At 44.6% G+C, this 27743-nt stretch overlaps 1 protein-coding gene across 1 annotated transcript in view; it reads right to left on the bottom strand.

Moving 5' to 3' along the window:
* The window catches only part of IFT27 (intraflagellar transport 27), a 387202-nt gene that overhangs the window by 171465 nt on the left and 187994 nt on the right, over positions 1 to 27743 (bottom strand). Inside the window, exons 4-5 of the mRNA XM_044066266.1 lie at positions 2390 to 2449; positions 2189 to 2306 (exon numbers count right to left, since the gene is read on the bottom strand). Of these exons, the coding sequence (XP_043922201.1) occupies positions 2189 to 2306; positions 2390 to 2449 (178 nt within the window). The remainder of the gene's footprint in view (positions 1 to 2188; positions 2307 to 2389; positions 2450 to 27743) is intronic.

The raw sequence follows: 27743 nt of genomic DNA on the forward strand, positions 1-27743 counted from the left end.
ATTTACCTAATCTCTCTATATTTTTCTGACTGAAGAATTAGTGTTCCATGATTACTTACTAAGGCAAGGAAAGATAAAGGTGGATGAACGTCTTTGTCAGATCCCAAAAACAAGTGCACTTCTCACTTCTCCCATTAGTACTGAAATATATTTTCAGTGCTGGCTGCAGAATGACATCACAACTGGTGACCTGACTCTGTGATACCCACATTACCCACCCCCACTAGAAACTGAGACAGGATCTGGCACTAATGTGTCATAATGCACACATAGAACTTTAGATAAGGTCTATTACAGCATCTGGAAACTATAAAACAATTCCAACGCTTTCACCCTTCCTGCAGAAACTAAGTATTCTTTGGTACCCCAGGGTAGCAATTAGTTCACCACTAAGGACAATTGAGCAGACCCCAGTCCAGGCTTTTCAGAGAGAGTGCGTCTCTGGCTGTATTCAGACCTGTGAGATAAAATCTTTATGGCCTAAACAAAGTCATTTAATTTCAGACTATTTTTCTTAAGGTTAGCTGGGCTAAGCTTAACCCCTTCCCTTCCAGTATCTTCTGTTAAAATAAATATATTTCATCACTTACAATACACTATGACATATATGTACATTTCTTTTCTGTCCAGCAGAACCCACTGATAATATTTTTAACACAGGCAACTTTACAAATACATTTTTAACACACGCATCTGTACAAATCAGTTTCATGTTCAAATGACATATGGTTCTTTACAAAACTCCAGCTAGCTATGCTGGCATATGTTACACATGCACTTCCCAACTCTCCCTGGCACAGCTGGCACTACACCTCACATCATCACAGGTACCAAGATCCTTCTGGATCTCATAAAGTTGGTCTCATCTGGGTCAAAGAGGTATCAATAGTCCAAGAGTGTCAAATCTTTGGATACAAAACAGACAAACTCAGAAGTCTCAGGTCCAAAGTCTCTGAAAGCACTTGAGACATCGAAGTAGTAGTCAGAGTTTGCGGTTGTACAAGTAGATAGGCTCACAGATATGATGGGAGACCAAGACAGAATAACATCCAACTGGATCTGGGTTCTGAGAAATTTTCTCATCAATCCTATTCACATCCACTTCTGTTAAGCTCCTACATAATCTGAGGGAATATGACGTTGAAAGTGGATGAGATATCCTTCAAGGTGGGTCCAGAAGGAATGGAGAATGTAGCCTCAAAGTATCTGGTTCTAGGGAAACTCTTGCAGGAGCCTGAAGTGACTTAGATTTGGACAGAGTCAGATATGAGTAAGAGGATGGATCTGAAGGTTTAGACTTAGTCAGTCAGAGTTGAAGGTGATGCGTCCAATGTTTTTGAAATTAATGCAGCAGAGCCCAAAGAAGTTTATGGAAGATAGCTATCAGAAGAGCACTTCCTCGAATCCGTACTTTCATCTACTCCGTCTTTTGAAGATATTTTTTGAAGAGGATGGGGCTGGAAAGACACACAAACAAATGAAGGAAGAAGGTGTTTCAAAATAAATTTGTTTTTCCTATCTGATAGTACTCTCTTATTAAAGCTAGCATAAATATCTCATTCACTGATGTCCTGGTCCCAGGCAAGACACACATTCGGAATGGCTGTCTAAATTTAGAATTTTCTGCCCATTTTTTAAAAACTGGTAGGCTTCTCAGACATGATAGTTAGAAAAAAAAAATCTTTAAAAGCTGAAATAAAGACTGAGAAAAAAATACCAGCAGTGGTATTAAAAATACTGAAAGATAAACCAGCAACACCAACAATGATAAGAAAGAAGTACCAGTGATAGGCAGCACCCAGAGAAAAGGCAAGTGTGTAAAGCCCAAGACCACTGTGCCTAAAGAACAAAGTTCTCAAGACTGAATGTAGAAAGAATCCTACTGGGAGGAAGAACAAAAGAAATTATCCAATCAAACATAGCAAAATTATCAGAAAATGTCACTTATCGACCACAATTTACTCAAGCTAATGGTGATCGCATCTTATCGCTGAAAAGGCAAACGAGATTTGAGGTAACTGAGAAGAAGGAGATTATTGTTAAGGGGATTAGCTTGAGCTATGAAGTTTAAAGTCTATCAAGTTGGCTGAGGATGGGCTGACCCAATGGTGAGGAACAGGCCAAAAAAAAAAAAAGGCAACATCAGATGTAGCATTTAAGATGTCCTAGAAAGTACAAGATAACATACCTGGAAGCTGCATGCCATGAGCTGCAGCTCGTGCCCTCTCTAACCACTTGGCACAGCTCTTAAAGGATTTTTCACTTGTGATATCGTACACGAGGCAAAGCAATGAAGGAAACTCCCACTGCAGAAAGAAAAAAACTATTAATGATATCCTAAAATGAGCTTTGCAATAAAAAAAATAATATGCATACATTTAATACTTGCCAGTTTTTCAAGAGTGCCATAGAAAATTTCTTTTCCTGCTGAATCAAAAATAAATATTTCCTAAGAAAAGTAGAAAATAAACTTTCATTAGATGAGATTACAATGTTTTTTTAACTGCACCTTAATACAACTGTGATTCTATACAGACTGCTAAAGTAAAAATAAATTCCCTGAAAGTTAAATTACTACAGAAACCATTTAATTCACTGTGGTTAACCATTCTAATTGGCAGAATTGTTTCTGCAAAATATGAACGTTAAATTGATATCAACATTACCACTGTATATTCCAATGTATTTTAACTTGACTAATATCTTTGTATTATGCATTAAGCTTTTTGATAGTCATAGCTTACTCTTGTATTAATCCAAGTTAACACATCATAGCCTGCTCTTGTATTTATCCAAGTCAACACATAATACTGTTAAACCTCCACTGTGTACTGTTTCCTTGACTATCATACTGTATGTACATTGCTCATATTTCTACACACACTGTACTGTATTGTTCATTCTCAGGTCTCAAATATATTATATATGGTTATTCTACACAGCACAGCAACTACCTAGTTAACTCATTCGACTCAATAAATACAAAACTATATCTCACACTTAGCTGCTTAATTGACTAATCCACTTTGGACCAACAAATAATTCTGTCATTTGGATCAACAACTAGTTATCAGAGAGATACTTCTACTAAAGTTCGGAGACAAATTTCCTCTGGGAGGCTGATGACAGCTGGTGCATCCTAAGTTTTTGTACTTAGTCCCTTCCTCTTGTCCCTCTTTGTAAATGTGACACAGCAACGCTGCAAAGGAATTCTTAATGACTGATATGTGAACAATACTGATTTGTTATGCTCTGGCCACTTGCCCACCTGTAGAGGCATCTGCAGTGCAATCTTACTTTCACACTTTCCCCAAAATGGATCTCAAACAGTTCCCTACTCTTTGATGCTTCAAAAACTGATGCTGTTCTATATAGCAGCAAGAAGTGTATCAACACTGACATTCTCCACTGGTTATTTAGTTCTTATCCAGTGCTCTGATTGGGCAGATAACAGGGGGAATTTAATAAAGTGTACACGGATTCATTTTCCATGTAGGGATAGTGGCATGGAACTTACACGGAAGTAAGCAGCCATGCAATCCAGTAAACAGAGCTATGAGGCGTGCACGAGCATGCCAACAAGGAAGTGTCTATAGCATGCAAATCACCTCATAACCAGGTGAACTGAATGCAAATGAGGGTGCAGAATGATCCAGCAAGCAGATAGGCAGTCATGCAGATTCCGTGTTGGAGTCAGAAGTGTACACCGAAAAATTCTGTGTACATTAAATTAAAAAGTGACCACGGGCTGTAAAAGCCCTGTTAGAATGTCAGAAATAGCAAAGCAGACACATATGTGCAAAACTATGCCCTGTGTGTCCAAAACTTAATGAAACAAAATTTAAAATATTTTTTTAAATACCCATATTATGTTTCTGCTGCATGCATCAGTGCGCAAACATGCCGTGCAAAAAAAAATATTTAAAAGTGCAAAAACAGAAAAAATAAAATATGTGACAATAATGCATTATAGGGCCTTGCATGGAGTACGTACAATGGTAGATGTCTGTGGTTGCTAAGGAGGCAAATCCTGAAAGAGAGTAGTATCCGGATAGTGTGCACAGGTCTGTATACAAATGAGCTGGGGTTACTGAATAGCAAAAATGGGTATCTGTGCTCACAGATCAAACCCGTGTAGCCTCAGAACTGTGTTGGTGTCCACAGAAGAGGTAGCTGACATCAAAAAGGAGTGTTTATTTCTTTAAGTACATTGGAGCTCAGCAGCGCCTGTTTGCACGCCTCGCCGCTGAGCAAGGGGGTGTGCCCAGTGCTGCTAAGCTTTGTTTAGCTTCAGGGCGCATGTTTACTGAGTGTGCCTGTCCATAGGGTGTGTCTACTAACTGCTGAGCATCGCTGTAGTGCTTAGCAAGGAAGGCTGCCAAAAAAAAAAAAAAAAAAAAAAAGAAAGAAATTGGCGGAGAAAGCCAATCATATATAAATGACTGATGACCCCTTGTTGCACCTGAACTGGACCATTCCAACTCCTCAGTGATGTACCTGGCAGGTGGAATGCATCATAGTTAGTCAATCACACAGGCTGCACCTGCAGCAGAGCACTATAAAGCAGGCATACACCTTACAACCTGATTTCCCCCCATACTCTGCACCACTGGAGTACAGACTTGGGAATTTTAACTAAGAGAATGGCAGGGGCTGCTGCAGCTCTGCTACATCGGTATGTGCTATTCGCTGAGGTCAGTGCTGATGCTGCTGCTGACAATAGGCCTAGACTGAGAAGGAGAAGAGTGTTCAGGGCCCAGGGTAACCTTCCAGGGGCTACATGAGCTGGAGATTGTAGAGCACTACAGGGTGGACAGGGACTTCGTACAAGAACTCACAGAGCTCTATTGCCCTCAACTCCGACCCAGATCCAACAGAGGGGAACCCATCCCAGTGGAAACAAAGGTATGTGTAGCCCTTAGGTTACTAGCTACAGGTACTTTTCAAAGACCAGCTGGGGACATGATGGGGTCTCACAGGCATCGGCATCCAGACTACTACACCAGTTCCTGGATGCCATGCAAACACATGCCAGTGAGCACATTTATTCACCCCACACCCCTGAGGAGAGAGTCAGCAGTATGCATCTCCTCTACCATGTAGCACCCTACCCTGAGGTACTGGGTGCCATAAACTGCACTCATGTCCACATTAAAGCACTGCTCAGTAAGTAGAGTAGAGTCTGTTTCAACCACAAGGGGCATCACTCCATCAACTGTCAGGTCATGTGCAATGCCCAGGGCATTATCATGAATGTCTGTGCTGGCAGCCCTGGCAGTTATCATGAGTCCCATATCTGGCATGCATCACAGCTGTACCAGATGTCTGCCACGGGGAGCATCCCATACGGCCATTTACTGGGGGATGCTGGGTAAACACTGGAACCATGGATGATGACACCCATCAGAAATGTGCACACACCTATGAAGAATGTCATAATGAGGCACAAGTACAAACTAAGAACATCACAGAGCATGTGTTTGGGCTGCTTAAGTCACGGTTCCGGTGCCTTGATATATCTGGTGGAGCCTTGCAGTACTCTCCAGCCACATGTGCACAGATGTTCAGAGTATGTGCCATGCTACCTAATATGATCCTGTGGAAACAGCTGCGGCAGGATCATCAGGGAAAGGACACACAACCCCCTCCACCAGTGCCTAGGTCCCCACAGCTACACCCACAGGAGGACTTGGAGGAGGAACCCCCTGAGGCTGTCCCTGTAGGCAGACATAGGCATGCCCAATATGCCCTGGCCTTGGCCAAAAGGCAATGCAATACACATGCACTGACATCCTAGAGTTCTAGGGACTGACACCTTACTCTGACTCGCACACATAGTAAAAAAGATGCCAGCCACACCACACAACCTGTACCTAACCATGTATTGGCTGTGTACTGCATGCATCAGACAGTCAGCCCTGAAACACAAGTCTCTCAACTGCTGCGTTCACAAGGTAAGTCACTCTTCTGTACAACAAATGTATAGGGTACTAGACTATGGTAGCATATGTATGGACCTGCTGCATGTATGCAAGGGAATAGAGTGGGCTACAGGGCAGAGATCTAACAGCCACATGTGACAACAGGTACTCTGTCCAATACGGAGCTCCCCATAATAATCATTAGGCCACATGGCTGGAAACCCCACTGCATTATGCAACGGAAATGCCAAACATTGGGGTCATAGGACAGGCGCACGACGGTCAATGCCAGAGACTCATACCCCCATCACATCTGTGTTCCCATACAACTGCAGTAACAGGGTATGTTTGCAAGGATATATTATCAGACCACACATTTCCAGGGCTGGCCACATATTTTACCCACAAAATGCAGGGGTCAGTGTATGTCTATGTTGTTGGTAGTGTGAGGAATTAAACCTTTCTCTCTCTCTCTCTGGTGGTTGGTGTGGCTCACTGGACTAAGGACATCAGCATGGGTGATAGTGTTGATGGTTAGAAGCTAGCAGCATCTACAACTCTTGCATACGAGTTTGTCGTATGATAGGAGCCCCACAGACTGTCATAATGCCACAAGCTGTTACTCCAAGACAGCTGGATAAAGCCAGAGAAAATATGGGGACAGAGGGCCAAACCTCATACATTATACATGGTCTGAGTAAGCTAGAAGGTGGCTAGTATAAACAGCAGGTTGCAACAGGTCAGATTAGCTGCAGGATGTAAAGGCCATCACTTACATGTCTCAGTAGTTACAACACTTCAGTGCCTGCATTTTACAATATAGTACCAGAAAACCACAACTGTATTAGGAACAGAGCAGAAATATGGGCAATAGGCTGGACATTCTGCAAAAACACGTAAATGTATGCAAACTGACACCCTGTATGTGGTGTTGCAGCATGTACCCCAGTCACATCAAACCTCTTACAGCAACAAAGCTGGACAAAGCCATGAATATAAGTGGGGCAAAGGCCCAAAAGTAGAGGCAAGTGTTACAAATTGCACTTACAATCAAAGAATTGATAGAATAATGAGTCTTGCATTACCATAAATCTCCTGAAGTGTCTGCTGTCTGAATCTTAAATGTCTGTCATTATTTCCTAATGTCACTTTTTAATGAATTGCCACTAATGTGCCAGAAAGCCACAATGTTATGTAACATGGACCACAGATACGAGACAAATATCTTGACATTCTGTGCAAATCTGTACAGTTGATAGGTATGAGTCACATATTACGTTCAGCAAACAACTGGGGAATGCTTTGGACAAAATATCAAGGAGGTGCTGGAAGGTAGAAAAAGGTGCAGCAGCCAAAGGTCTGCGGCACACCAAATCCCAGACTGCAGTACAGGTAGGTCTGGCCTGGAGTCACCTTGTAAGTACTGACAGTCAAACTGGGCATACTTATACACTTGGCTAACTTAAGCCCATGTCTCTTGCCTCTTCCACCCAAAGAACAGTTATGTGGAAGTATGTCTGTGCATACAGACAGCTATGTAAGTTTCCCCATCTGATAGCAGTATGTGGCATATATATATATATATATATATATATATATATATATATATATATATATATATACACACACACACACACACACACACAAGATATGTAAACATATACATATAGCAAAAGAATGTGTGGACTGATAAAGACTCTCCACACATATCTACATAACTCAGTTACACAACGTACGCATACAGCGAGAGTTGAGATGAGATCTCTGTTATACAGACAGACACACACACACACACACGCATATATATATATATATATATATATATATATATATATATATATATATATGTGTGTGGATGGGGATGTAGGAATGTCCCCACTTACATGCAGAATGCTGGGTTACCTGCACCTATACAACACAACAGTTGTCTGATGGTAACAGACCAAGGCCGCAAAAGGACAGAATCCACACACCCGCAGAACCCTGTGCCTGTGGAATGTCACCCTGTAGACAGACAATGGTGAGCAGGTGATGTAATGTGCAATGGTTGTAACTCTGGTCTTCGACAGACCATATTGTCCATGGCCAATTGTCCACCTACCAAACTGCAGCCAGCCAAACATGGCCATACTGGGAACTGTAAACACATAGCAGGGGTGTTAACAGGTAATGTTAATGACACTCTTAACACTCCTATGACACTAGAGACAATAACATCAGCATGCTAGAGCACTCTGCAGGCCACACCTGATGTGTAATACAAGGCCACTTTGTGTAGGCCACAAGTACTGTGGCTGCATCCACAAATACAACAGACATAATCTGTGGTGCATGCAATAAATACTGCGAGCTATAATGTGTACAAAAAGATAGGTAGGGGTTCTAATCTCACAGCAGGTTACTGTCTGTGTGTGTATACAAATATATCCCCTGCAGTAGTAAAGACATGCCCATCTAGCCTGTGCAATGGTGATTCACTTTATGGCCCTGTGACTACTTGCTTTCCTCAACAGTGGCCTCCTTTACAAAGCCTGCGATGTCATCCACCTTAACAGCACTGGCTGACAGTCTATGTTCAAGTAATCTACATGGCGCATGCAATAACTACTGCAAGCTGTAAGTGTGTACTACTAGACAGGTAGGGATTTTACTCTCATATCAGCCAACTGTGTGTGTGTGTGTGTGTGTTTATATACATACACATGTATCCATGTGCAGCACTATGGACAAGCCCATATGGGCAATCTCCGTACAATGGTTATGCATTTTATGGGCCTAAGACTAGCTGCTGGCCTCCACTAGAAGGCCTGTTGATGTCATCCACCTTAAGAGTACTAGCTGACGGTCCAAACTCATAGTATATGGGTTCTAATTTCCCACCAGCCAGCTGTGTGTGTGTGTGTGTGTGGTTACAGATATATCCCCTAGTATCACTATGGACATGCCCATATGGGCTATTTTTGTGCAATGATTATGCATTTTACAGCCCTGTGACAAGCTCCAGGTCCTATATAGGCATCACTGATGTCTGCCACCATCTAGGCTTGAACGATCAGAAAACCCAGGTGACGTATAAAGAGTAGCAGACCTTCTCACAAAGTATGAGTGCAGAATTATGCCCACTGCCCACATTGCCCCAGACACGACCTTCTACACATAAGTACCTACGGAACCATGCACAAACACTGCCGTACATTCCTGACGTCATCTTTCTGCTGTGCTACCATGCTACCCTGTGCTGCTGTACTGCTGCCATGTGTCCATAGCATAACCACTCAAACCCCTGGAACAGAAACATACACAGGTCTGTAATACACCTGTCATTCTGTCACACTACAACCAGTCTAACCTAAGATGCACAAGGTTTGCTGTGTAGTCATGACACATGCCAGCACACAGTACCTGCTGTGGCCCATGACACCTGCAATGGCATAACAATACTGCACTACACAACCACATTGAAAGTGATATAGTCACTCTGTGCATCGGACATATTTTCATGTCCCTGCATCGATGGCACGGATGGTAGGGATGTGGCACAGGCATCATCACATGCACAGAGTGTGGTGTGTGGGTACCAGAAGCCTAGGCTGTGCCATACAGGTAGCATGTGCGTGAATCAGGATGGGGTGCTGGTCAGATGTGCCGTGGAGAGGTGTTGTGTGTCTGCTGGGGATCTGCATGTGACTGTGATGCTTGAGGGTGTGCAAGTACCCAGTCAAGCCCAGTGCTAGCCCATGTGTGTATGTTGGGCAGCTGTGGACTGTACATAACAGAGTGGATAGTTCACTATCTCTGGCCATGAACATGGGAACTTCCTCTGTCAGGAGTGGCAGTAGCACCACTACACCCAAGGTTGGATGGGGTGATAGTACCTGATTGTGACTGCTGTCTGCTGGGCCCATGTCCCCACGGGACCACCCACAACTATGTGCCCATGGCCTGCCATGTTGTTGTGTGGACAGCACACTTCCCTCTGTAGCACTAGAGGTACTGCCACTACGGTAGCGTGAGTGTGCACGGACATGTGGTCTCTCAGCAGATGGTGTTGCTGACCTACGCCCATGTGCCCGATGCCCTACCCCAACCAGATGTTCCAGCACAATGTGCGGGCAAAGACAGACACTGTCTCAGCCCACCATCTGTCCACTACATTAGTGAAACTATCCATGGCATCACCAGAGCGGTGGAGACAGTCATGGACGTCAGACTGCTGCATCCATGACCCTGAGAATCTGTCTGCTGTTGCATTCGGTACGTGCCTGTGCCTCCATGATGGCCAGCAACATGCAGCGGGTGACCCATGATGCGACACCTCTGACAGGAGGGGTGGATGGACAGCAGTCCCCCTTTCAGCACCCCTGTCAATCTGACTGTGTGGGACCTCACCAGCTGTCTGGCTATGGCCAATGTCTAAAGTCTACACTCACTGATGTCACAGTTGTGACACTATCCTGTTCAATGTCTGTGGCCTCTGGCTGCTGGGTATGTGTGGGCATGCTGTCTGTGTGCAGGGACAATGGTGGCAGAAGAGGGATGTCAACCTCTGGGACAGCTTCACTGACATCAGGTTGTGAGGGGGACAGACTCCAACCCCCCCATTCACTTGTGAGGAGGAAAACAAATTCAGTTCATTATTACCTACACTATTATGTATGGTAATCCACATGGAGTCATAAAGATGAGGAGCCACAACTGCATTTCAAGTCCCACATCTTCTCATCACTGATCTCATACACAACATACAACAACATATACAGACAAGACAGGCCCTTTCTAACATGCACTTCAGCTACATCCAGTGAATGTTGCCAGTACACTACACCTGCGGGGTACGCAATATGGCAGTGTGTGTGATAGAACTACACATAATACCCAGTACACCTATCCTGAGAATGATATACCTGCTGTAGTATCTCTGCCACAGGTATGTACCATCTCCCCATCGTGACTGAACAGAGATCCTGGAGTCATTGCATCCTGTATAGCAGGCTGCACACTTCTTCATGACTACAACTGCAAACATGTTAGTGTTTGTACAAATACACAGCTGTGATTATCCACTGTATGCATTGTAGTCAACTGCTCCGATATGGAACATACAACTATTCCACTCTGGATAAGCACAACAGTTGTGCCTTGGGCTAAATGGCAGTTCTTAAAATTCATATTGTATATAAAACTGTAAAACAATGGTATCACACTTACCAGGTACAGCATCACATATTCTGGCCACACCTGATGTACCTATGAAAATGTGAGGGAGAGGGATTGTCAGCAATACCAAATGTTGCACTGTCAGAGAGTAATATGTGCATATATCCATACATGCAGTAGTTAATGTGATACTGCCTACATTGCTGAAATTCTGAGTATGTGTGCACAGCTGTGCATTACAACAACCCCCCTGCCAATGCAGATAGACCTGACACCCATGTACTTGGTATGCAGAGCCTGCCACAATGACTGATACAGTATTTACAACGGTGAACAAAGTATGCTTACTTCAATGCTCCTCTGATGTGGACACTTGGCACCCACCTCCAGGATGTATAGAATGAAGGATGCCTGGGAGCTGGTTGCTGATTCTAGGTTTGCCAGGAATTTCTATGTGGCTGTGAGTGGTTGGTCTGTTGCAGGTCCTCCACCAGTGGCAGCACGATCCTTGGCCACAGCAGATGCCCTTTGATGTGCGGCATTGAGCATAACTGTGGCTCTGTGTCGGACCTGCTTGTAGGTCCTGTCCTGATGTCCACTTTGGTTAATCGCCCTGACAAGGTCACCCTACAATGCTGCATGCTGGTCATGATGATGGCGACCCCTTGAAAGCAGAATGTGATGATGCAGTCTGAGGCCATCCAGGATAACAACATTCTCAGCAGCTGTGAATGGGGGATGCCTCCTTCAATACATTGTTCCTGAAAGATAACAAGAGGGTGACATATTACAGGACCACATACGTATGTACAGACCTTGCACAACCAATACAGCCTGCATTATCCACCGCTTCCTCACACGTCATAACCCACAGTCCATCAACACACTACAAGAGTGGCTATCACCAAGATAGTAGCAATACTGGGTATGCCCCTGTGTACCATGATAGATTCTGCTCTATGTCTCTACACCCATGACTGCAGTCTACTGTGGTGTGTCCTTTATGGGCAAGCTCACACTATGTCATACAGCCACTGTCAGACAAATAGCTGTGTGATATTACAACTATATGGGGACAGTCCAAGCAACCGCAGTGTGCCACAATGACGGACAGCAATGCAAACCTGCTGTAGTACATGCTCCCTGTAGGCATCCCACCTCCCTACTACACAGATGTTTGCAGACAGTGAATAGTGCCTCATGAATATGTTCCTTTTGGCACAAATGTGTGGCTATCTGACAAATTGTTGGCCATTCAGTGATGGTTGCTGATGGACAATAGGGAATCTGGCTGTCACATGCCATACCCCTCAGAAAACATGTATGCTACAGTAATATCTGTTGGTGTATTCATAGCTCTATGTTGTAAGGCCAATATGCATCACCTGTTACTGAGGTCGGGCTTGTGTCCCCCCCATTACGTATGGCTATGACCAAATCCCTGCTGTAGGGGGTTGACAGGTATGTTAGCCATAACTCTCAACCAATGAGGGACGAATGTCAACAAAACAGTGACCTAGCTAGGGTACATCAGGGACACCTGTAGAATGCCAGCACTATTTGTGTGTGGCATTGACAAACAGAGGTTTTTTTATGACAGTACATCATTTGATGTTACAAGAGAGTACACCCTTACGTAGTGTCACTATGTCTAAGACCAATTCCACCAGCTTTCCTATAACAGCCGACAATTGTAGGAGGGAGTAACAGGGTACAGAGCTGGATTCAACTCAAAGCAAGGGCAGTTGAGAGGCATGCCTGTAGCTGTTGGGCAGCAGAGTATCACCAATATGTCAATACCATAGATGTATGACAGGCCTACTGTTGTAATCCCTATTCCCTACACCTCCATCCTACCATCTGAATCCCATTATATGGGGAAATATATTGCATACCTGGTAGAGTTTCTCTGCAAAAAGCTTGCAAATCCATTGCCTGTGAAAGCAAAACAACATACAAACCTGCTCCCCATAGGCAGCTGATTGCCTTTTGTAGGTAATGCTCATTAACAGGTAATCTCCTGTGCAACAATCTGCATCTCAGACTTGCTAATTGCATCAAAACAGCTGGGTTGACCTTCCATTAGTTAATGACATGGCACCACAGTGGAATATATCTAAGGCCTTCATGTAGGCCTTGGCCCCTTTCTAAGTCTTCGGATGAACATTAGTGTGGTGTGGAGACTACAGCATCACTGAGGGTAGGAACAAATACTGTCCACTGATGAAATTTCTAAGGTATGTCCACAGTTTTGCATGATATGTTTGGCCACTGTCCCATGACATTGTGATTATCTGGCAGTTCAGTGGTAAAAATTGTGGGTTGAGGTCATTAACGAGAGGGAGATGTGAATGTGAGACATCATACCCATCATACTATGCATGCTGATGCAGTAGCTGCTATTTTATCAGCTCACTAGCTTTGTAAACTGTGAAACATGTCCCTGTCAATGGGCCTTTGCCTCCCCCCCCACCCGTTATGTATGGGTATGTCTGGATCCCTTGTTCTAGGGGGTTGTGAGATATGGTAGGGTCTGTAGCAACTAGCTGAACATACAGCTGCGTATGTTCCAGGCTGCAGCTGCTGCAGCCTAGGGCACATAGGGAGGAGTGTGAACTTTTTGGAGGACAGCTAGCTGTACTTGTAACTGAGGCAGCAGTGTCAGCTGTGTCATCATAGCAGAACCAGGGTATGGGTACCCTTTACAGTCCAATCGAGGCATGTGCATAAGGTACATGTGCTATGTAACAGTGCCAATCACAGAGTAGTAGATGGTATATAGTTTGGCTATAGAAATATGTGCAGTGTGTCCCTACCTACAGGCCTTTTACTTGCAAACATGGGTAGCAGTTAATGCAGTAGCAGCAACTTGTGTGGGTTAAAATTGCATGACTCAGTCATTACTTGCTGTGTTCACAAGGATGCCATTGATGTGCAACACACTGGATTTGAACCGAAGACTGTGGGTGGCAACATATACTACATGCAAGGCATTTAACAGACTGAGCTACTGAGTCATTGCTTTAACAGGTGTATATGCAAGAAATATGTGCATACATACAGTTTGTAGAAAGCAAAAAAACCCTGCAAGTAAGGCAGCTGCCAGGTCCCAAAATTAGTATTCATCAAAGGCAATGACCAGCAGACCTTGGTGTGGAAAATAATTCTACAATGAAGAATGCACAATTATTACAGCCGAAACTGGTCTGTTGGATTATTCACTCTATGGTATGTGCTTATTAGCACAAACACTCAATAAATTATAATATTTTCACGCCATGGTCTGCTGGTCATTGCCTTTGATGAATACATACAGTTTGTGACATACATCTGCATCCATCATTATGTGCATAACTTTCAAAGGCAGTTGTTGTGCAGCAGGGTCCCAAGACGCACATATGTACTTTGCCATTGCTGCCTTAGCAGGTGTGTTTAAAGATGCTGCTGATAAAAAGGAACAATTACCTGCTATCTTACCCTACCTCTCAATTTGTTTAAGAAATCTAGACAATGCCAAAAATAAAAGTGAGATGAAGGCCCATGAATACGGCCAATCTATATATTGCTCTTACAAGCTGAGAATGTTGATAGAATAACAGATGTGGCATTAGCATGTGTTTTCTGAAGGGTATGAAGTGTGACACTGAAATGACTGTCATGATTTTCTAACCTCAATCTTTAATGACGTGCCACTGCTTTGCCAGAAAAAATATGCTTTTATGAAAACTGGGCTAAAATAGGGGGCAAAACTCTGGACAGTCTGCAACAATCTGTACAGTTGACAGGTATGCCCGCTATCCCAGACCTCATGTACATCCATTATTATTTATCTGGCTGCTTACTGGTGTAGTGTTTGCATCACAGTGCCAGGTATACTTCCATTTTTCCCATTATATGTACTTGTAGTGTGTCAGTGGCAATCAGTATATTTTGCTGGAAACAGTTGTTTTAGTTCATTGCTGAGTGGCCTAGCGGGCTAATGCACTATGCTGTAGTTAACAGGGGCCCGGGTTCGAGCCGAGGCAGGGATGGTTATTTTGCAGATGTGCGTAACACCGCGAAAAACACACAAGATCATTAAAGCACATTTAAGCAGGTTTGCCCGACGCACTGCTTTGTGGCGCACCACTTAGCTCTGTGCAAACCCGCACCAAAAATTAAGAAAGAAAAGAAAATGGGGGTGATATGACAGTGGTGAAACGGGGGCAAGCAGGGGGAAAAACATACTGAAAGGTAGGTAGAGTTGTGCAGGAAGGGTATAGGAAAGGGCCATAGCTTTCCAGTTCCTGTACAGCAACAGCTGTGCAGTGTTTACAGTCTTTGTACATGAATTTGGACCCTCAAACCCCAGAGAGGGGGGTGAGGGCAACATAAATGTGTTGTCAAGCCAATTGGACATAATTAGTTGTGAACACGTACGAAATAGAGAGCTATGTATGGGGTGACTTTTTTTTTTTTTTTGTGGGACAGGTGCCCCTTTTTTTATTTTTAAGGAGAGAGTGGAATGCTGGGGAAGGGATATAAGTACATGTGAGGAGGTAAGTTGGGTAGGATAGGTTGCATTTCCAGACAGACAAGGCAGCATACAGGGGCGGTGTGTGATACATGAAGGGGTAAACACCTTGGACATCGAGGGTAAGGTTGCCACCTGTCAGTCCCGTTGTCAGTGGGACACTCACGGGTTGAGCTGCCTCATCCCGTTGCCCACTGTGCAAAATAGTGGGCCTTGAAAAGTCCCACTTTTCAATCGCACTGAATTGCCGTGGAAAAGCCGCAATTACTTCTGGATTTTCCATGGCAATTCAGTTACGTCACCAACCCGGACCTGCAGGCAAAGCTGCTGCCTGTTATGTTCAGGTGCTTTAATACATCACCAACCCGGACCTGCAGGCAAAGCTGCTGCCTGTTAGGTTCAGGTGCTTTAATTCGTGCAGCAATTGTCTGCAATTCATGAAAGGGGTGGGGATTGGGGCAGGAACAGCCCTGCAAAGATCGCGGCTGTAGGAGCACTTTGTTTTAAGCACTTCTATAGCCGCAAAAAAATCAACTGAGATTTGTCTTTTGTTTTTTTTCCTAATGAGCCATCCATCCAGCCAGCCAGCCAGCCATTCATTCATTCATTCATGCAGCCATCCATCCATTCATGCAGCCAGCCATCCATCCATCCATCCATTCATGCAGCCAGTCAGCCATCCATCCATCCATTCATGCAGCCAGCCAGTCATCCAGCCAGGCATCCAATCATTCAGCCATCCATCCATCAAGCCATCCATCCAGTCATTCATCCATCCAGCTGCTACTCCCACCAACCAGCTAGCGACTCCAGCAGCCAGCTTGCCAGCTAGCTAGCCATTCCAGCAGCCATTCTTCGTACCCATAACAGCATCTCTTTCAGTGCTTCTGGGGTAACATCATGGTAGAGGGTGTGGCCAGCGTCATGTTGGCATCCCACATCCCACTTTGGCCCACTAAAAAGGTGGCAACCCTAACTGAGGGTGTTGTGACAACAGAGATGCATGTGCCCCCAGATGGCAGCACTGTGACTGAGTTCCCCACCCATGGGCAGTCAACACTGCTCCTTCACTGCCCCAAAGGTGGGTGTGCTGGAGGCTGGGAGCTAGGGCCAACAGGTCCCACCAGGTTGTCAAGTCTGCTCTCAATTCAGCACAGGCATTAACTCCTATGCAGAATCCTGCACACCATGGCCAGTAGTTGATCCTGGGTAACTACTACCCCTCCGCCACTGCTCCGGGAGGGGGTCGGGCCCCATCCCGAGGTGGATCCACCTGAAGGTGGTGCAGAGTCAGCAGAGGGGCACCACTGGCCTGGGTCCCACATGTGCTAGGTCCCGGTGCCATGGCTGGCTGAGGCAGAGTAGGCAGATCAGCAGGAACCGGCCTACCCTGACATGCTGTGGTGATAGAGGTATAGCAATGTGTTATAGGCTAGTTATGAATGGGCTACCACGGCTGACTGAGGCAGAGTAGGTGGATCAGCAGGAACCAGCCTACCCTGAGATGCTGTGGTGATACAGGTATAGCAATCGTGTTATAGGCTAGTTATGAGTAAAACATTTTGTTAGTTATAACAGCATGCCAGAACAGTGGAGATAACCCATAACATATCAATGCATATTATATAGAACACAACAATAAATAACATAACAGTCGGTATATTAACAGCATGCCAGTAACAGTTACAGCATAAGGTCAACAACAGCAGTAATTCTACAGGATATGTTAATATGCAACAATTATAATACATACCAATAATAAAACACATGCCCCAAAATAAAGTTTAGAGAACAACATATATTAATAGTAAACCATAACCAATGTACAACAACAATAAATTTAGATGAAGATAAAGGGTGGGGAGAGAGAGAAATACAGTCCACTAATGCCGGTATAGGCTATAATATAGTTTACAACAGTACTGCTATATACTCTACAGGTTTAGCCTTCCGTTATGTTTAACAGTGCCCTATATCTGCTGTAGCACGTGCATACCCCTCAAGCTATCCACATGGGACAGTATGGAGCAAGCAGTAACATCTGCAAGTACACATCTAGAGAACACTTACACATCAGGTGGGCCCATATAACTACCAGGGTGGATTGTGGACTTATGTAGTGTGACTATGCTATTGACATAATTATGTCGAGGATACATGTGTGACAGAGGGATTATGCAAGGGTAATTACAGTACGTGACAACATGACACTTGAGAGACATGTATGTGCACAGTACAGAGAGTAAACAACTATCATGCTGTCCTTGGCAGGCATGGGGATAGAACTTCAGAAAGCTTTCACAGACTCTCCAGGCATACCACCATACAAAGATTACACATCTTATTACTATTTTACTTTTTGCCTTTATCTTATGAAGTATTATCACATTCCTGGTCAATGCGCTGAACAGTCTGTTACATCTGAACACACACACACACACACACACACACACACACACACACACACACACACACACACACACACACACACACACACACACACACACACTACTTACTCATAATAAGGGCTACTTCATACCTGTATTTCCCGTGGAGAGAACATCTGTCATCAATACAACACTGATGCAGTACATGGCACTGGATTCGAACCCTGGCCTGTGTTTGGGCAAAATGTACTTGAGACAGAGCATTTAACAAACTGAGCCACTGCTGACTACTGACTGACTGATATTTGCCTAGAGCTCACCTGGAAGCAAAATATGACCTGGTAATGGTTGGTTAAGGCAAGAAAAACTGAGGTGACAGTTAAACACACATGCATTAGATTCATGCATGACAGACATACTAGGTAAACTATACATTACTATATAGAATGTAGGCATACAAAATATACTGTTAGTGGGTGGAAATATCTGTGAAGTCTTCACACCATATCAGATTACTGGGTTGGCTACCTCACCAATATACAGTTGCAGATAGTATATTTGCAGTCTGCGGCTATTACACTGTCATACTTGCCTGCAGCACTGTACCTTGGAGCATGAATGCATATAGCTGAAATGCAATGGTTAACACAAGACAATCCTGATATAAGCAATATACCTTTTGGGTGTTAATGGTATTGCTTCAGATGTTACTGCAGAAAAGGTGTCATAATGCATTTCTTGTACTACAGCTCTGAATCTACAATTATTGCATAAAGTACAGTTTTGTACCTACCATAAATGTAGATGTTCGAAGATCCACATTGCTGCAGTCCTTACACTTGGGTAGTCCGCTGTCCTCGGTCGGCCCGAATATCAAAGTATTAGGCTGACGTCGGTCAAGGCGCTTAAGACTGACATCAGGACGTCAGGGTACAAATGCGCATGACCGACGTCATATCCTCAGTCTTTTCTTGCCCCAGATGTCAGAAGACCCTAAAAAGAAAGGTCAAAACCAAAAGACAGCAAAAAACAACCAACCACCCTTGCACTAATCATATGTACAATATATACAATATCCACAATATTCACAACCCAAACCACACAACCGCCTCTAACTACAGAGGGGAAGGAGGGAGGGTAAATTGGACTGAAGCAATGTGGATCTTCGAACATCTACATTTATGGTAGGTACAAAACTGTACTATGTTCTTCATCTCACATTGCTGCAGTCCTTACACTTGGGTAGAATCCCAAAGCAGAGGTAAGGGAGGATGGCAACACTCTAAAGCAGTAGGAGCTGCCAAAATGCCCTGTAAAATTGCAGTGGCAAAACCAGCCCTAGATTTAGAGTAAAGTGGAAGGTGGTAATGCTTAGAGAAAGTATGCACTGAACTCCAAGTAGCTGCCTCCAAAATATCTTTAGTTGCCACCCCTTAAAAAGCTGTAGAAGTGGCAGTAGCCCTAGTGGAATGAGGCCTAATCCCAGCTGGAATCTCCTTACCATGATGGGAATAACAGAAAGCAATACAAAACCCAATCCACTTAGAAATAGTTTGTTTTGACACAGGCTTGCCCTGAGAACCCAAAGCAAATGAAACAAATAACTGCTGAGACTGCCTGAACCCTTTAGTTCTGCTCAAATAATATCGCAACTGCCTGTGTACATCCAAAGTGTGCAAAATCTTTTCCCCTTTATTTTGGGGGTTTGCATAAAAAGTAGGCAAATGAATAGTTTGGTTTAAAGCCACACTAGAAACCACTTTAGGCATAAAGGAAGGATTAGTACGTAAAGATACCCTATCCTTATGGAAAATTAAGAAAGGCTCAACCCCCATAAGGGCCTGTAATTCAGAAACCTTTCTCGCAGAGGTAATGGCCAACAAAAAAGCAGTCTTCCATGATAAATATTTCAACTCAGCAGTAGCTGCAGGCTCAAAAGGTTGTAGAGTGAGTTTCTCCAACACAAAATTGAGATCCCAAGCAGGAGTAGGAGCTCTACGTGGGGGTCTTATATTCTTTGCCCCTCTAAGGAATTGCTTAAACAAAGGATGAGAAAACAATGGTGGGTCACAGTCATAGTGAGCAGAAATTGCTGCAGCATGAACCTTAATAGAAGAGAAGGACAAACCTTTGTCCAGTAACTCAGTAAGATATTGAAGAGCCACACTTAAATTAGGCTTAGAAACATCAAATTCCTTTGCTGCACTCCAAAACAAAAACACTTTCCTTGTACTAGGCCTTCTGGCCTCCAAAATAACATTCAAAACTTGCTGTGGAAGCTGAGACCCTCCAGGGTTTAAAACAGAATATGCCAGGCTGTCAGGTGAAGAGAGTGAAGTTTGACATTGAGTAAATGACTGTTCTCCTGAGACAGCAGGTGTGGAATCGAAGGCAAAGGCCATGGAGGCTCCCATACCAGACTTCTCAGTAATGGGTACCAGTGCTGTCGAGGCCAATCTGGAGCTATTAAAATCATCTTTGGCTTGTCCTGTCTGACCTTTAGAAGTACCTTTGGGAGGAGAGGCAGAGGTGGAAAGGCATACACATGAAGATTGCTCCAATTGAAAGAAAGAGCATCCACTTTCCAAGCTGTGGGATGAAACCTTTTGTGCAAAACTTTGGCAGCTGGTAGTTTAGTGGAGAAGCGAACAGATCTATGTCTGGAGTTCCCCATGACACTGTCAATTTCTGAAATACATGAGGATCCAATTTCCACTCGTGGGGATCCATAATTCGCCTGCTCAACACATCTGCTAAGGAGTTCTGTGCTCCGGCAGAAACCTTGCCTGAAGATTTAGCTGTAAACTGAGAGCAGTCTCCCACAAAATCATTGCTTGTCTGCATAGAGGATAAGAATGTGTTCCCCTTGCTTGTTGATGTACCACATGACAGTTGTGTTGTCTGTTAGAACCAACACCTGCCCTGGAAGAAGTAAATCCTTGAAAGCTATTAATGCAAATTGGACTGCTAACATCTCCTTCAAGTTGATATGTAGATGTTGTAGTCTGGCAGGCCACGTGTCTTGTATCCACTTTCCATTTAGATGAGCTCCCAAGCTTTGTCTGAGGCATCTGTCGTTAGAATCTGACTCGCCTCTGGCCGGGTCACAGAGAGTCCCTTGTTTAGGTGACATTCCTGAGCCCACCACAAAAATTCCTTTTGAATGCAAGGTATTATCTGAATGACAGTGTCCATATCTTGGCAGTGCTGTGTCCATACATTTTGAGATACCATTGTAGCTTCCTCATATGCAGTTTGGCATTGGGAAGCACCAGAATACAAGATGCCATGAACCCCAAGGCTTGAAGGACTGTCCTTGCAGTCAGCCTGGACTGATGAGATAATTGATGGAAGTAAAGGGAAAGATTCTTTTGTTTGTCCGGGGTCAAAAGGCCATCTGGGATGCTGTATTCAGTCTCACACCCAGAAAGCACATGTCCTGAGAGGGTACTAGACTGGACTTTATTTCGTTCACAGAATACCCCAGGCATCTTAGCACTGCTATCACATATTGCAAATGATGAAGAAGTTCGTCCTTTCCTTGGGCCAGAATCAGGCAATCGTCCAAATAAGGATAGATCTGTATTCCTTTTAGCCTGAAGAAAGCTATCACTGGAGCCAGAACCTTCGTGAACACTCTGGGCAGTAGATAAGCCAAAGGGCAATGCAGAGAACTGATAATGAGAAGTCCCAGCTCGAAAACGCAGACACTTCCTGCAACTTAGCCTGATAGGAACATGAAGGTAAGCCTCCTTGAGATCCAGAGTCACCATCCAGTGATCTTTGCCCAGCAGAGGTAAAAGCTGTTGTAACGTCAACATTTTGAACTTGGGAATGTCCAGATAAGTGTTGAGGATAGATAAATCCAAAATTGGTCTCCACGTGTTCCCCTTCTTTGGTACTAGGAACAGGCGAGAATAAAATCCTAGGCCCACTTCTGGCAGAGGGACCGGCTGTATGGCCCCTATTTGAAGCAGCAGAGAAATTTGTTTGTGAGCCTCTATTCTTTGCTGAGGAGGAACGTCTGGCATGCCTTTGAAAGGAGGCAAGGTATGAAAATAAAACTTGTAACCTTGGTGTATGATATCCAATACCCATCTGTCCTGGGTAATTAAACTCCAATTTTCTTTGAAGAGTGCCAACCTTCCTCCCAAAGGCTGCCAGACAAGAAGGCTCTGGCAGCTGAAAAGGTAGGTCATTGGGCCTGTTTACGAAAGGACTGGCCCCTGCCCTCACCGAACACTGTGCAGGTGAACTCCCTGTTCTAGGTCTGAAAGAGCCCTGAGCTCTGCCCCTACCACGTCTAGATCCTCCCCTAGACTGTGAATCATAAGAAGGGTACGTCCACCCCTTAGCAGGCCAATTCCTACTAAACTGGAGGCTGAACTTGCAAAAATCTTTAACAGCCTGCATAGACTTAGCCTTGTCTTCCATTTTCTTTAAGACTGCCTCCACAGGTGAACCAAACAACACATCAGACTGTAAAGGAGCATCTAAAATCCTTGTCTTAACATGGTCAGATAAATTCTGATCCCTCAGCCATGCGTGCCTGCGAAGAACTGACCCAGTGGCAGCCACCCTAGACGAGGCCTGTACAGCATCAAAACCACATTGTAAAGAATGCTTACCCACCTGTTCAGAAACATGTACCAAATCTTGTAATTCTTTACACTCAATGCCTTCCGCCAGAGCATCTACCTTAGACTTCAAATGAGAAAGAAGATAGTTTTGATATTTCAACATGTGAAACTGGCAATTTAAAGCCGTCATAGCTAAGGTGGAAGAAGTATAGACTTTCTTTCCCCATCTATCCAAAGCTCTGGCCTCTTTATCTGGAGGAACCGGATTTTTTACAACAGAGGCCTTGACGCCCTTAGGTCCCTGACTAACAGTTTCTGGGTCCGCCCTAGGACTCTTATAAAGATATTTATGAGCTTCAGGCACCCTGTAATACCTGTCCGGTTTAACAGGAGCAGGAGGCAAAGAATCAGGATTAAGCGAAGCCTCTGCAAACACATCTTCCACAACATCCAGAACAGGTGGTATAGCCAAAGGCCTATGCTGGGGTAAAAGCAAAAATTCCTTAAGCCTTTTCCTGGAATCAGAGAAGTCCTGACCTTCCCACTTAAAATGTTCCCTCATGGAATGAAGAGTCTCTGAAAAAGAAAAATCCTCTGGAGGAGAAGCAGAAGAAGTAGAATCATCCACATCAGAATCAGAATAAGGAGAATACTCCTGCAAGTCTTCAGCCGAAGACTCTGAAACATCCGAAGCCTGCTCAAAACTCCCCAACTCTGGTTCCACCCTAGGCCTCTTATCAGGAGGGGGCAAAGAACCTCTAATCAAAGAAATTAAATTTTCTGCCATTTTAAGCATGTGCTTCTTGGGCACAGATCCTGATGAACTAGGAGTGACACCAACAGAAGCTAAACCTGGCCTGCCTCTGGGAGAAGCCTTGGAAACAGAAGGAGAGGGCCTAACCACCCTAGGAAGGGAGGGGAGTACAGTAACCTGAGAAGCCCCTTCAGCCTGACCTGCCTCCTGAGAGGCCACATCCTGCAATATCAAAGTCTCCCCCTGGGACTCCAGAGAAGCCTCCGGCAGAACCACCGGTTCCACTGACGCCTCTAAAGAACCGGCGTCCGGTACGGACGACTCTTCTTGTCTGGGTTTAGCTGCTTTGTCTTTGCGCTTCTTCGAAGAAGCGGCCGGAGCATCCGACGGCATATTATAATTGCACCGCTTCCGAAGACCAACCTGGCACAATCTAACCTTCGCAATAGTGCGCTTATTGAACCTAGCACAAAAGTGACACCCAACAACGTCGTGCTCAGGCCCCAAACAAGGAATACACAAAGTATGATAATCTCTATGCGGTATCTGTTTCCCACAAGAAATACAGTTATTCACTTTTTCTGACATCCGGTAAACCACTGAGGCAAGAAAAAACTAAAATATTCCCCAACGGGGTACTTAGCCAACTTTGACTCGGTCTGAAACTCCGAATTCGAAAAATTTCAGAACGCCGAATGGCACTTGCAACGCTGCTTCTGCATCGGACCATGCGGCAAAAAAGACTGAGGATATGACGTCGGTCATGCGCATTTGTACCCTGACGTCCTGATGTCAGTCTTAAGCTCCTTGACCGACGTCAGCCTAATACTTTGATATTCGGGCCGACCGAGGACAGCGGACTACCCAAGTGTAAGGACTGCAGCAATGTGAGATGAAGAACATCACTCCTACCTTGAGGCAGGTAGCGGTATTCTTTTGTGTTGGTATTACAAAGCAGTTGTCATACTTTTATGCAAAACAACCCTAATTACACACATACGGCACAACACAGTTTTATTAGGGCTATCTTCATGCAGTTAATGGTGTAGTTTCAGGTCTTTATTTCACAACAGGTGATATAATGCAGGTATTGCAATACAGCTGTAATTCCACAATTAGTGCAGTAGAAAAGTACACTTGTGTACACTTGCCATAAATGTAGATGTTTGAGTGTATTCACTGCTGCAGTCCTATCCATTGAGTTATCCATGCTATGGTAGCCCTCAGTTGGGATAAATACCAAAGTCAAGGTTTTGTGCATTGGCTACTGTCGCTTGCTGGGTGACATTAGGTCGTCCAAGCTATAAAGGAGAGGAGGCAATGCTATTACCTTAGTTTTTCTTGCATTAACCAACCAAAGAAGTCCAATCTTAATTATTAGTAGTCCTGGGGTCAGAGACCCCCATAGAAATATGTCTCTCTCTAAGGAAACAGATATCAGGGGGAAGGAGGGAAGGAAAGCATGAGTGCAGCAGTGAATACACTGGAACATCTACATTTATGGTGAGTGTACACAACTGTACTATGTTCTTCATGTTTCACTGCTTCAGTCCTAACCATTGGGAAGATTCCCAAAGCTGAGGAGAAGGATGGAAGGTTGATAGAAACTTAAGATTTGGTGAGCATGCCCAGCAGAACTGCAGAGGCAAACCCAGCCATAGCTTTCGAGAATAGGTTCAGATGGCAATGTTTGGTGAAGATGTGGTCTGAAGTCCATGTGGCAGTTTCCAGGATGTCCTTGGTGGGTACCCCTCTAAGGAATGCTGTGGAAGTAGAGGTTGCCCTAGTGGAATGGATTCTGATGGTCCTAGGGAGTGGTCTTCAATGCCAAAAGTAGCAAAATTGGATGGAGTGTGCTATCCATTTGGAAATGGTCTGTTTGGATATTGGTTTCCTCTGTGCCCCTGTTTTAAACCTGACCAAGAGCCAGTCAGTTTTCCTGAATGTCTTTGTATGATCCAGATAAAATGTGAATTGCCTGTGCACATCCAAAGAAGGCAGTACCCTTTCCCCCTTGTTCTGAGGATTAGGGAAGAAGGTGGGCAGGTGGATGGCCTGGTTGAGGGTAACATCTGAAACCACCTTTTCATGAAGGAGGGATTGGTTCTCAGGGAGACCCTGTCTGCATGGAAGATAAATGGCTCAACGGCCATTAAGGCTTGAAGCTCTGACACTCTCCTGGCTGAAGTAATAGCCAGGAGAAAGGCAGTCTTCCAAAAGAGGTACTTTAGTTCTAAGGATACTGCAGGCTTGAAGGGAGGCAGAGTAAGCTTTTCTAAAACATAGTTCAGGTCCCAGGCTGGGGTGGGCCGTCTTCTGTGAGGCCTGATATTAGAGGCTCCTCTAAGGAATTGTTTGATAAGAGCATGGGAGAACAATGGCTGTTCTGTATCAAAGTGTGCCGAGATGGCAAAGGCATGGATCTTTATGGAGAAGAAGGAGAGACCCTTATTAAGAAGCTCAGCAAGATAACCTAAAATAAGAGGAATGGAGGGCAGATGTATGTCTGCCCCCTTGGACCGGCTCGAGGAGCAGAATATTTTCCATTTTCCAGTGTAAGATTTTCTGGTGCTGGGCCTTATGGCTTCTGTGATGATGTCAAGGACTTGCTTGCTTAGCATAGATTCCTTGTTGGTTTTGGTAGAATAAGTCATGCTGAGAGATAGAGTGTCTGAAGGTCTGGGTGCAGCATTGTCCCCCACCCCCGGGATAGCAGTTGAGGTATCAGAGGTAGCTGCCAGGGGGACTGGCGAGATAGGTTGCGCAGCAAAGGGTACCAATGCTGTCTGGGCCAATCTAGGGCAATAAGTATTGCTCTTGGTTTTTCCTCCCTTATCTTGATTAATACTTTTGGAATGAAAGGTAGAGGTGGGAATGCATACACAAAGAGGGCATTCCAAGGGATGGTCAGGGCATCAACCTTCCAGGCCAGGTGATGGTACTCCCTGGTGCAGACTTTCTGTACTTGGTGATTTAAATGAGAGGCAAACGGGTCCCCCATGTGTGGGTAATTTGCAGAAAAATGTCTCTGTGGATTTGCCGTTCATGTGGGTCCAGCATGTTTCTGCTTAGGTGGTCTGCCAGGGTGTTGTTGAAGATATAGTCCCATGGATGATGCTACTAGCCACAGGTTCATGGCCAGTCTACACAGGGGATAAGATTGGGTCCCTCCCTGTTTGTTGATGTACCACATGACCGTGGTGTTTTCTGTTTTTATGAGAAGAACCCCTGGTTTGAGGTTGGGCTTGAAGGATGCCAGAGAGTTTTGCACTGCTATCATTTCCTTTTGGTTGATGTGCAAGGGTAGTATTTGTGCATCCCAGAGACCTTGGGCACATCTGCCATCTAGGTGGGCACCCCAGGCTATGTCCAAAGAATCTGTAGTTATGGTCTGGTCTGATGGACAGAGGGTGAATGGAAGTCCTTTGTTCAGAGAACAGACCTGGACCCACCAGAGGAACTCGGACCTTATGCAAGGGATCACAAGCAGGGAGGTGTCCAGAGGTTGTGAGTATTGACACCATAGGTTCTTTAGGTACCACTGAATTTCCCTCATGTGTAGTCTGGCCAGAGGTACCAGGAGGATGCATGAGGCCATTTACCCTACAGCTTGCAGGAATTTACTGGCAAAAAGCTGGGTTTGGGAGGCCAGAGTAGTGAAGTATTTTGGTAGGAAACTTTGTTTTTCTGGGGACAGAAAGGCCATTTGCTGCTGTGTGTCCAGTAAGGCTCTCAGAAATATGATTTACCTGGTAGGTGTCTGTCTGGATTTCCTTTTGTTGTTAGTGAACCCCACAGAGGTGAGTAGGGTTTTTACAAATGAGAGGTGCTGCAGGAGCAGTTCCTTGAAGTCTACCTGGATGAGACAGTCGTCCAGGTAAGGGTAAATCTGTACATTGTTTTGCCTGCAAAAGGCAATAGCAGGAGCTAGACATTCGGTGAATACCCTGGGAGCAGTAGATAAGCCAAAGGGCAAAGCAGAGAACTGATAGTGCAGTGATCCTGATCTGAAGAGCAGGAATTTTCTGCATGATTTCCTTTTTGGGATGTGCAGGTAAGCATCCTTTAGGTCTATGGTGACCATCCAAGCTTTGTTTGGCAGCGTTGGTAGATGCTGTTGTAAGGTAAGCATTTTGAATTTTGGGATTACCAGGAAGGTACTGAGAAAACATAGGTCCAGGATGGGATGCCAAGTCCCCTCTTTCCTGGGAACAAGGAATAGCCTGGAACAGAATCCTTTTGCAACTTGTTCTGGAGGTACAGGTTCTACTGCCTCTAGGGATATTAGGTTTTGCACTTGTTTTAGTGCTTCTGCCCACTGGTTTAGAGGTAGGTCTGGGTACCCTGTTGGAGGTGGTAGTTCTTGGAAATTGAATTTGTAACCTTGAGGAATGATATTTTAAGACCCATTGATCTTTTGTTATAGAGTTC

This window comes from Protopterus annectens, chromosome 1.part0 (assembly GCF_019279795.1).
Source record: "Protopterus annectens isolate FY-2018-M chromosome 1.part0, PAN1.0, whole genome shotgun sequence".
NCBI classification, from domain to species: domain Eukaryota; kingdom Metazoa; phylum Chordata; order Ceratodontiformes; family Protopteridae; genus Protopterus; species Protopterus annectens.